A 12362-nucleotide genomic window follows, 5' to 3' on the forward strand; every position below is an offset into this window, starting at 1 on the left:
TTGATTTGTTTAACACTTATTTGGTTACTACATGATTCCATATGTGTTATTTCATAGTTTTGATGTCTTCACTGTTATTCTACAATGTAGAAAATAGTACAAATAAAGAAAAACCCTTGAATGAGTAGGTGTTCTAAAACTGCCTTATTTCTATTAACGTACCAACGTAATTAGAGCAGTAAAATAAATGTTTTGTATACGGTCTGATATACCACGGCTGTCGGCCAATCAGCATTCAGGGCTTGAACTACCCAGTTTATAAATATATATACACTCCAGACTCCTACATTGCTCGTCCTAATATTTATATATTTCTTAATTCCATTCCTTTACTTTTTAGATGTGTGTATTGTTAGTTATTACTGCACTGTTGGAGCTAGGAACACAAGCATTTCGCTACACCTGCAATAATATCTGCTAAATATGTGTATGCGACCAATAATTTGATTTGATTTTTGAAAGTGTTACATCATTCTCAATCCGCATTGCGTTGTGCCTAAGAACAGCCCTTAGCTGTGGTATTGTATATTGGCCATATACCACACCTCCTCAGGCCTTATTGCTTAAATAGAACACATTAATGTATTATAAGGCATTATAAAGGTCATTAAAATAATTATACATATGTTCTTCATAGAAACTGTTATCCTTTATATATTCTAACAACTCACATTTTAAAGATTCATTATTTCATTTGTTCCATGTTAAGGCCTCTAACCTAGGAACAAAACTATTTGTCTCCCTCTTCCTGTTGCATGCAGTTCCTCTCTCTCTTCCTCTATTCCTCTAACCCCTCCCTCCCTCATTTTAACCCCACCCCTCTGGCAGAACCAGGAAGTCCCTCCCATCCCACAAACTCTCTTCTGAGGAAACGAAACTGATCTGAGTCTCTGTGTCGTCTGTCTGTGTGAGAGTGAACAACCGTCCAAATGGCTCAGCAGGGAGTTCTGCTCGACCAGGACCAGTTCTGTTGTTCTGTCTGTCTGGATCTACTGAAGGAGCCGGTCACTACTGCCTGTGGACACAGTTACTGTAGGCGCTGTATTGAGGACTGCTGGGATCAGGATGTTCTGAAAGGTGTCTATAGCTGTCCTCAGTGCAGAGAGACCTTCACTCCAAGGCCTAATCTGAGGAAAAATAACATGTTGGCTGAGTTGGTGGAGAAACTGAAGAAGACAGGACTCCAGGCTGCTCCCCCTCCTGCTCTGTGCTATGCTGGACCTGGAGATGTGGCGTGTGATTTCTGCACTGGGACCAGAAAGCAGAAAGCCCTCATGTCCTGTCTGGTGTGTCTGGCCTCTTACTGTGAGACTCACCTCCAACCTCACTATGAATATCCTGCTTTCAAGAAGCACAAGCTGGTCAAAGCCACCGCACAACTACAGGAGAAGATCTGCTCTCATCATGACAAACTGCTGGAGGTTTTCTGTCGTACCGATCAGCAGTGTATCTGTTATCTGTGTACAATGGATGAACATAAAGGCCATGATACAGTGTCAGCTGCAGCAGAGAGGACTGAGAAACAGGTAAGACCAGAACTACTGTTGGTGACTGTCTGATAAACAAATAATTAAAGATACAGTAGGAACTAAGGCTGTTTGAATATGAGATCATACAAATGAAATAAATCCACGGCAGTACAAATATGAACACAAACCTTGAGTATATTGGATTTGCTCCCAATGTATCACCATTTTCTGAAGTCAAACACTATTATTATTCCGAATGCCCTTTTAAGAGTTCAAAGTTCAGTCTCAACCCCTTGATACATGTACACCTACCATAAACACTATAATCATTAACATAGCAACATAGAAAATGTCATATGGTAAAGGGACTTCCTCAAGATTATATACCTTCCTCTCTATGGGCCCTATGTCACGTTACTATACTATTGATCTACTGGACAAATAAAGCTTGATAGCTCATTGAAGAGTGATTCTCCACAGAGGCAGCTGGGGATGAGTCAGCAGAAGGTCCAGCAGAGATTCCAGGAGAGAGAGAAGGAGCTGAAGGAGCTCCAACAGGCTGTGGAGTGTCTCAAGGTGAGTATTGTTGACCAGAGGAGACACACCATTTCACTTCTCTCCTCCAGTCAGAGAGAGAGAGAGAGAGGCCTCTATCCAATCCCACTGTTGGGAACAGGCTGTCTGGACCCCTGTCAGAGAATAGACTGCTTAATAAAACTGACTGGTTATGAACCAGGGTCTACTGAGGGAGAAACCATCATCTTGACCAAAAGGACATTCCCTATTGTTCTGACTGATTTAAAGTCGCAAGCGGCTCTACCTCTTCACATAACCATGAGTAACCATGAGCGACTCATGTCTGCTATACATTAACAGGGAGCTCTCTCTCTCGATTCAATTAAATGAATTTATTGGCATTGGAAACATATGTTACATTACCAAAGCAAGTGAAATAAATAATAAACAAATCAGAAATTAACAGTAAACGTTACACTCACAAAAGTTTAAAAGGAATAGAGACATAAAAATAAATCAAAATCAAATGTTATAACTCAAGTGCAAACAGAGTGAGCCATTCGCCAGACTGAGTTCTGGAGGTGAAATGGAAATGAATGTGGGAGAGTTAAGTGAGGTAGAAGGTGTGGTGAAGAGCTCAGAACCAGAGCCTGGCATCAATGGACATGATAAAGAAGAATCTGGTGCAGTAGGAGATACATTGTTGTAGAAAGTGGATCCATACCTTTTGGCAGATCCATTTGTAGTTTCAGGGTGGGTGGGAAAGGAGTTGGGTGCAGTTGAATCAGTGAAGGTAACCTGTAGTGGACTTGTGATATTTGTTTGTGTTTCTTCTGACCAGAGGGAGTGGGCGCTCCGTGTCACGTAACTTGGGTCAAGATCTGTTTCTTGTTTTGCTCTTAGGAACAGGACACCATTGAAAGGAGTGATTTCTGGGGTAGCGTTAAGTGTGGAGGTGGAGCAATTCAAGTTTAAGCTTCCTGGTGTTTGTGATGCCCGCCGTTTGGTGCAACACAGACCCGGTGGTGAGCGTGGTGAAACAGAGGAGTCACTGTCAGTCCTTTTGAGTTTTGAGTCTTTACCCGACAAAGTCATGGTAGGATATATCAGTTATCATGTTAGAACTTTGTGCCGAATCCACTGTGCTGATTCAGGTGCAACGTTTATGGTCATGTTGCAGCAGTTTGTAGGAGGGAGATTCTAAGATGTGGGAAGTGTGCAGGAGGGCATGGGATAGAGGATTGTGTAGTTTCGGTGGATAAAGTTGTGTGTGTCAACTGTTGGGATGCCCATGTTGCTGGGGATTGGAAGTGTCCGGTGCGAGAGAGGCAGGTTGAGGTGGCTAGAGTCAGAGTAGTGCAGAAGGTGTCGTATGCTGAGGCAGTGAAGAAAGTAGAGGAGGATGGGTCAAGGGTGAGAGATCCTGAGAGGATCCCTGTGAGTAGTAGATCTGTGCCAGCACAGAGGGATAGGCCAACGAGTGATATATGCTTCAGTAAAGATAGCTTCTTAGAGTTCATAGCAATGGTTATCAACTGTACCGCAGAAATGGAACGTAAATCACATAAAAAAGATGTTGTGGTGGCAGCTGCAGAGAAGTATTTGGGCATACAAGATTAGACTTCAGAAGAGTTACAGGGTGTGTTGAGTGGTGGTGTCCCGTCCTCCCAGGCCGTTGGCATGGTGCAGAAGCAGATAGGGTCAAAGTAGTGGAATGGGGTAGTGGGTATTTAATGAGTAGGGTTAGTTGGAAGGGTGTTTTTCTGTATTATTATAATTTCCCCTTTTCCCATTTTGTGTCACAAAGTATAATGGATTTATATTATAGTCCAGCCTCCGTTTATTACTTACGAACAGACCGCAAGTAGTTGGTTAGTTTTGGTAAATTTAAAAATAAAGTGGTTTTCGTGTGTTCTCGGCTGGGTGCCAAGCGGAATCCGTTAAACATGTCTCTTTTCGTAGACATGTTTTCGTGTTTGTTTCTTAACAATCTTCAAGGTTACACAGGGGAAGGGTGGAACACAGGGTTTGCTAGCACAGATCGTTTTGGGTGTTTCTAGTGTGGGGATGTAGGGCATAATGCTAGTGCAGACAAGCGCGACCAGCCGGCAGCGGGGGCTAGGACTAGGCTGGACACAATACATTTTGAATGCCTTTTTCTGATAAAATTACTTCATTACATTCGCCATGGAGCCCAGTTTCATAATATTACCATATGGCAGAACACTTGATAAACAACACATTTGTTTTATTTTTTAAATGTGGTTTGAACTGGGTGTGACCTAGTAACCTCTTTGTGAAAGTCCAGCAATTGGCATGTCATAGGTGGGGCAGGTTTGAGACTGATCTCCAGAATTAATAAGAAAAATACACTTTATTTCTCAGCTGCCTCACCAATGTCTTTACGTGAATTAATAACTTTTAATTGCTAAATGTTTCCAATAGATGGCTGCATAAAACCACAAAGCATCAGTTATAGGCTACAAGCATAAAATAGCATGCAACCAAAGACTATGTCCTATGATTTTCTAAAAAGGTCACTCATTACTTTACAGTTAGCTATATATCTCGTATTAGGCCTGTGTTACTTTTGGGAGAGCAACAAAATATTAACTCTAGCAGGTATTGAACACCGGCCAAATAATCACTAGTCAGATGCGCTAACCTCAACCCTAGTAAACATGCATTATATAAAAACGTTCTTAATATCTGATTTTGGGAGTAAACAGTCTCGGAATAGAAAAGACAAAACACTGCATCTTCCAGCCCGCCAATCAATTACGTCATGCAACCCTCGTGGTTAGCAAATCTACCTCAACATACCCCTCGCTTGTGCGAGAAGGCTTATTGATAATCGTTAGAGTACAGAGTGCTCGCTGTCACTGACGGCTCAAGCTTTTGTCGGGGCTTGTTGATTTGGCTACTTGTTCGAGAAGGCAGAGTGGCTCGATGCTGGTTGATGAATTTGACAATGATTGTACTAGAAAAATATGTTTTTGTCAAGCAGAGGTGACTGAATTAATGTTTAGGCTTATTGATAATCATTATAGTAATGAAGTATAATTTCAAAACATGACCATAAAAACAGGTAATAATAAACATGAATCATCATTATATTACTTCACAGTAATGTGTTTTCAGTCCTTCCTCTTGCTTTAGCAGTGTGGAAAGGGACAGTAAAAAGCTCAGGCAGGAGTTTTCCTGTGTGGTGGAGTGGTGGTGTATCCAGAGAGAGAACTAAACTAATCTTCTGAAATGTCATTCATGGTCTTATGCTGCCATCTATTGGAATTATTAAGCAACTGCAGTAGTACTGAATAAAGTTTTTTTCCTTACTAATCCTTACTAAAGTAGTGATTACTCAGAATTGCAAAATAAATGGCAGGGGTACCAGGAGGGAGGAGAGTAGAGCAGGGTCAAGTGGTGGTGGTACCAGGAGGGAGGAGAGTAGTGCATGGCCAAGTGGTGGTGGTACCAGGAGGGAGGAGAGTAGTGCAGGGTCAAGTGGTGGTGGTACCAGGAAGGAGGAGAGTAGTGCATGGCCAAGTGGTGGTGGTACCAGGAAGGAGGAGAGTAGTGCATGGCCAAGTGGTTGTGGTACCAGGAAGGAGGAGAGTAGTGCATGGCCAAGTGGTGGTGCGCAGGCCGTGGAGAAAGCGGTTGTGGGGAGGGTTGCAGCTGGGCTACATGAGCTGAGGCAGGTTTCTTTAGTAACAGAGACTCCGGTGGGCGAAGGCTTGGTGGGCTCATCCCAGGAAATATTGCCTGTCATTGGGGAAGAGGCACTGATCATGGGGGAAGTGCAGGGGGCCAGAGACTGGGGAGGAGGAGGACGGTACCGTGCCAATGGAGGAGGAGGAAGAGGAAGAGGGGGAAGGTGAGTCTGCGGGAGCGGAGGACAAGGCGGTGTCGTTTTCAGACGGCTCATTGGATCCAGAGCTGACAGACAGTCAGGCTGAGGGCCCAGTATGTACGCTGAGAGAACTTTCTAGGTTCCTGATGGAGACTAAAGGGGAAAAAGAAGGTTCTGCTGGAGTCTTATTTGATTGATCCTGGAAGGTTTGTAAGGTCAGTACAACACGTGATGAAGAATGAGGGGTTTAGTGTCCTCTCACCCAGGAAGCGGTATAGGCTGAGAAAATGGGTCATGGGTTCTTAAGGGCATGTCTTCAGAATCTGCTTAAATTGATGTTTTTTTCTGGCATGGTGGCTTTATGGGCTTCTCTACTGGTTTCTGATTGTGGTGATTTCCCTCCCACCTCTTATGGAGATTTCACGGTTAGACTTCCTTAACATGAACGGCGGCAAAGACTGAGGGAATAAGTAAACCAAAAACATTTAAATGCCATGGCAGAAATCTTAGTGCAGGGATAGCAAAAGAGGTGTGTAAGGGTAGGTTGTTAGTGTTTAGAGCCCAAATAATGACCTTGTCTTTGCTTTCATAAATGTGTCTGCACCTGGTCCTCTGTAGCTCAGCTGGTAGAGCACGGCGCTTGTAACGCCAGGGTAGTGGGTTCGATCCCCGGGACCACCCATACACAACAACAACAACAAAAAAATATATATATATATATGCACGCATGACTGTAAGTCGCTTTGGATAAAAGCGTCTGCAAAATGGCACATTATATTATATTATAGTACAGGGCTCAGTTCTCTGTTTCACCAGAGGGGTTGGAAAAACAGAGTGGGGAAACCAAGAAAATCCCTTGTTTTACGTTTGTCTGATGGGCGGGTAACTTCTGTTGTGGGGAGATGAGGGAGCCTGATGGGTGGGTAACTTCTGTTGTGGGGAGATGAGGGAGCCTGATGGGTGGGTAACTTCTGTTGTGGGGAGATGAGGGAGCCTGATGGGTGGGTAACTTCTGTTGTGGGGAGATGAGGGAGCCTGATGGGTGGGTAACTTCTGTTGTGGGGAGAGGAGGGAGCCTGATGGGTGGGTAACTTCTGTTGTGAGGAGATGAGGCTGTGGAGTTGTACTCTGATTTATAGAGGGCAGAACTCTGTGGTCCTCTGTAGCTCAATTGGTAGAGCATGGCGCTTGTAATGCCAGGGTAGTGGGTTCGATCCCCGGGACCACCCATATGTAAAAATGTATGCACATGACTGTAAGTTGCTTTGGATAAAAGCGTCTGCTAAATGGCATATTATTATTATTATCCTGGGTTTTCTCAGGTTCTGCTCACAGACCTTTCCAAACTCTCTCTGTCACAGATAAAGCAAATAGACATTTCCCTGGCCTTTCACAAACTCTCAGCTGCTGTCTCTCAGACAGTCTGCCTGTGGATTTTTATAAAAAGTTCTGGGGAATTATTGGACAGAACGTGTGTTGTGTGAGTGCGTCGGGGTGGGGGAGCTGTCGCTAAGCTGTAGACGGGAGGCTTTGACTCTCCTGCCCAAAAAAGGGGATTTGAGCGACATAAAGAACTGGAGGCCTGTGGCATTGCTCTGTTTGGACTATAAGGTCTTTGCCAAGGTCCTCGTTAACAGACTCAAACGTACTGTGTACCAGGACGCTAAAACACAGACAATCTGTTCATAATCAGGAGAAAGCCTTTGATAGGGTGGACCATGAATATCTGTTCAATGTGTTGGGCAGCGCAGAGGATTCTGTACCGTACGGAGGTGGGCTGGAGGGAACCAGCATGTGCTCTGTTGAGGAGGGCTGGTGGTTTGGGGCTGGATCAGCAGATCTTCATCATGCGGCCGGAGAGACTCAATACAGCAGGGGTCTCTGATTTCTATGCTGCAGTACTGAGGGCTGGAGCAGCCTGAGGAGGGGCCACCACCGTTTCCACCACTGCAAGTGACAGCAGAGACTGGGGACTGGCAGGAGAGTCCGGAGGACTTACTGACTTTTAACACTCTGAGCTTAGTGGGAGTGAAGGGGCATCAGTGGCAGGGGGTTGTGGGGGCTGAGAGCATGGCAGGGTATAGGTGGAGGGTGCTCTATAAGCTCCCAGTGCTGGAAAGGTCAGGGGTCGTCCAGTGGAGGGTATTACATGGAGCCCTGGACACCAATAGCTGGTTGGCTCGGGTTGACCTGGGAGTTGGGGAGGGGTGTCCGTTTTCTGCAATGACAGACTGTTCATCATGTTTTTTCTGTGTTGCCAGGGTAATGCCATTACTGTTGACCCCTTAGGGTTGAGTTTGAGTTGTACAAAATGATCAACAGTGTGGAGATGTTTCAGGAGGTATGGGGGCTCAGGGGGGCTGTCTGTACGGCTGGAGAGGAGGGGTTGGATGGACGGTTGGAATGTGGTGCTGGATGGTGTATTGTACTGTGGTGTTGGGTACTGGATAATGTGATTGTGTGGAGGTTGTGGTGGCACGCAATGTGCTTTTAGGGGTGGGGGTGTTAGTGTAATGAAGATGGTTCATTAAAGTAAGACAAGTCAGTCTCTCTCTCTCTCTCTTAACAGCGCTCTGCACAGGCAGCAGTGGAGGACAGTGATAAGATCTTTACTGAGCTGATCCGCTCCATTGAGAGAAGGCGCTCTGAGGTGAAGGAGCTGATCAGAGCCCAAGAGAAGGCTCAAGTGAGTCAAGCTGAAGGACTCCTGGAGCAACTGGAGCAGGAGATAGCTGAGCTGAGGAAGAGAAGCACTGAGCTGGAGCAGCTCTCACACACAGAGGATCACATCCATTTCCTCCAGGTAACTCAACTGCCTTGATACATGTGATATGAAACTAAAACTCAATGTGAAACTCTCAATCATCTGGTTCTGTTCTCTCTCTCTCTCTGTCTCCAGAGTTATCAGTCTCTCTCCGGTACCAGTGTATCTTCAGACTTTCCCAGCATCGTTGTCCGTCCTCTTCAGTACTTTGGAGATGTGAGTAAGACTGTGTCTGAACTGAGAGAGAAACTAGAAGACATCCTTAAAGGAGAATGGACCAAGATCTCCACTACAGGTGTGTTGAAAATAATAAGAACATCAACTTTAGACCATTGAAAGTTCCCTACTAGTCATATACATGTGGAATATGGTATGATGATAACATTCCCTCTCTCTGTGAATGTGTTTGTGTGTCTGTAGTGAATATAGTGGATGTTGTACTGCCTCCAGAGCCCAAGACCAGAGAACAGTTCTTACAATGTGAGTCTCTTTATTCTGAAGTAACTAACAGTCTCTTTTTACTGACACTCCTAACAATCCCTCTAGAAACATATAGCAATAGTAGATCTAATCAAAGACTGGGTATCTATCTGACTCCTCATATTTCTCTGATTTGATCTCTGCTGTGCTCTAATCAAAGACAGGGTAGATACAGTATCTGACTTCACTTATTGTTCTAACTCCCCTCATTGGTCTCTGCTCTGCTCTTCTCCCAGATTCCTGTCAGCTCACACTGGACCCAAACACAGCACACACACTCCTCTCTCTGTCTAAAGGGAACAGAAAGGTGACACGTACAGGCCAAGTCCAACCATATCCTGTTCATCCAGACGGATTCACCAAATACAGTATGGTTCTGTGTAGAGAGGGTCTGTCTGGACGCTGTTACTGGGAGGTGGAGTGGAGTGGGGGGGATGTTGTTACAGCAGTCTCATATAAAGACATCAGCAGAACAGGGACAGATGGTGGATTTGGATTCAATAACAAGTCCTGGAGTTTACAGTGCTATAGTGGTGGTTATTTGTTCAGACACAATAGTGTTGAGACTAAAGTATCAGGCCCTCAGTCCTCCAGAGTAGGAGTGTACCTGGATCACAAGGCAGGTACTCTGTCCTTCTACAGTGTCTCTGACACAATGACCCTCCTCCACAGAGTCCAGACCACATTCACTCAGCCCCTCTATCCTGGGTTTTGGCTCAATGGTACTGCTGAGCTGGTTAAACTGTAGTAGGGGCCCACTTAATGAATACAAATGATATTTTATAGATACACATAGATACTAGTCATGCTGGTGTAGTCTATAGCTGAGCTGGTTAAACTGTAGTAGGGTCCACATAGATACTAGTCATGCTGGTGTAGTCTATAGCTGAGCTGGTTAAACTGTAGTAGGGTCCACATAGATACTAGTCATGCTGGTGTAGTCTATAGCTGAGCTGGTTAAACTGTAGTAGGGTCCACATAGATACTAGTCATGCTGGTGTAGTCTATAGCTGAGCTGGTTAAACTGTAGTAGGGTCCACATAGATACTAGTCATGCTGGTGTAGTCTATAGCTGAGCTGGTTAAACTGTAGTAGGGTCCACATAGATACTAGTCATGCTGGTGTAGTCTATAGCTGAGCTGGTTAAACTGTAGTAGGGTCCACATAGATACTAGTCATGCTGGTGTAGTCTATAGCTGAGCTGGTTAAACTGTAGTAGGGTCCACATATATACTAGTCATGCTGGTGTAGTCTATAGCTGAGCTGGTTAAACTGTAGTAGGGTCCACATAGATACTAGTCATGCTGGTGGTGATGGTCCCCAGATATAATGCTCTGTTTTCCTGTACAATTATTTTTGTCTGACTGATTTAATCTTCAGAGTTTAAATACAATTTAATAATGTTTTTTAATTGGCTACATTTACATTAATCATGATGTTTGCTGTTAATGTATGTTGGTTGTCATTCAGAACCATTGAAATGTTTTCTCAATTGGTTCTCTGTCTCAATGTCATTTTCCTCAGTATCATGGAACAGGTAGTGTTACTTACTTGCTAATTGAACTATATGGGCCGGTTTCCCGGACACAGATGAAGCCTAGTCCTAGACTAAAAAGCATGTTCAATGGAGATGTCCGGGAAACCGACCCTAAATTTGGCATCTTTTATTCTCCCATACTGCTCAGTCAAGCAACATTAAACCTGTCCAGCAGGTGGTGCTATTAACCAAACAATAAAAACCCAGCAGATATCTTGACTTGCCACTCAGTATATCAGTAATGTTCAGAATTGTACTTTAATATCATTGGAGATTTATGGTCTTTTTAATCCACTACCCAGAGTCAGGAACAGATGAAGTTAGGTCTGCTACTGTTCAGTCATTAAATATGATTCATGGTGATGGGAAATAAAAAATACCATTTGAGACCATTTTGGAAAAGATTTTCTGTCATTTTTAAATGCCCACAAAAAATTTCACATTATACTGCTGTTTTGAATGTATAGCAAAACCAGGTAGTTTTGAGGTTGAATATCTACTTGAGTTGCTTGGTTCTACTGAAATTACCAACAGGCATTGGTCCAGGGTGATCAGGCTTATAATTTGAGACCATTTGGGTAAAGATTAGAGCTTTCTTTCCTTTTTAAATCACTCCAGGCAATATGTAATACAAATCTGATTTGGTTGCAATGCTGGGAAGAACTACACCACAGTAGATCCACGTTGCCTTTCAACTTTTTTCAAATAGGTTAAATCCTTCCAAAATGTCATATGAGGTGCAGCAGGCTAGGAGAAAGGGGGGAGAGAGTGGCCAGCCTCCACAGGGGATATAGAAATACATTGCCTGCTGCCCTAACTTCAACTTGATGCCTATGTGGGTTTATATTGCCATATCAAACTGTCTTCTTTGTCAACCCATCAGGCCACTATAAGGATTACCTGTGTTGAGTTTAAGCTTCCTGGAGCAACCGGAAGTGGGAAGATTGACCCTAAACATGGTTTAGATGTATCCACCAGCAGATAGTGAAAACGCTACATTCAACCCTCTGTAAAAAGTTTAGTTTTTCACGGATTGACCTGAAACTCAGGATTCTGTAAGAGCTTGTCCCAATGAGGATATGTGTTTAATTACAGCTTCCTGTGACAACCGGAAGTGCCTTACATTGTGGTCATAGGTGCTGTTTCGAAGGGTTAAAAAGGTCACATCCTTCCAAAATGTCACATGTGTGATTAGGCAACCCTCATGAACCCGTACATATTAGAAAACCAGGTTTTTATCCGTTTGTTTTTTTATAAAGCTAGAAAAAAATATATAAAAAAAATAAAAAATATGAAGAAAATATGCATCACTAACTGTAAGTCGCTCTGGATAAGAGTGTCTGCTAAATGACTACCAAAAAAATATATATATATATTTTTTCATAAATATGAAAATGAAAAAAAAGACCACTACCAGGTGAACGCATAACTTACCACGTGCCCGTAGCCAAACACGTCTTTAAATGACCAGTGGGGTCGAATCCGGGTGGGGGGGTGTGATAACTGCCTGAATGGAGGTGAAGCTTCACTTAATCTACTTTGAAGCAGAAAAAAAAATATGAAAAATAATTTTTTCAAAAATATGAAAATGAAAAAAAAGAAGACATGGGGGCGTGCGGGACGCACTCGCTAAGCGGACCGGCACATTGAACGCGGGTCGGCGACTCCCCGCTTGCCAGGAGCCCTCCGAAAACGTGGACGGATCCTGCCGAGTAAGAAATGATACTCGGGAGGTGTTTACCC

At 43.8% G+C, this 12362-nt stretch overlaps 1 protein-coding gene across 1 annotated transcript; it reads left to right on the top strand.

Annotated features, from left to right (window-relative positions):
• Nucleotides 1-862: 862 nt before the first annotated feature.
• LOC311117924 (tripartite motif-containing protein 16-like) lies at nt 863-10838 on the top strand. The gene is made up of 6 exons (XM_084192818.1): nt 863-1526; nt 1950-2045; nt 8408-8641; nt 8738-8897; nt 9023-9082; nt 9319-10838. Exons 1-6 carry the CDS (start codon nt 930-932, stop codon nt 9828-9830), a joined length of 1659 nt encoding a protein of 552 aa, XP_084048944.1. The 5' UTR covers nt 863-929; the 3' UTR covers nt 9831-10838.
• The last annotated feature ends 1524 nt before the right edge of the window (nt 10839-12362 follow it).

This window comes from Coregonus lavaretus, assembly GCF_964263955.1.
Source record: "Coregonus lavaretus genome assembly, contig: HAP1_SCAFFOLD_627, whole genome shotgun sequence".
NCBI classification, from domain to species: domain Eukaryota; kingdom Metazoa; phylum Chordata; class Actinopteri; order Salmoniformes; family Salmonidae; genus Coregonus; species Coregonus lavaretus.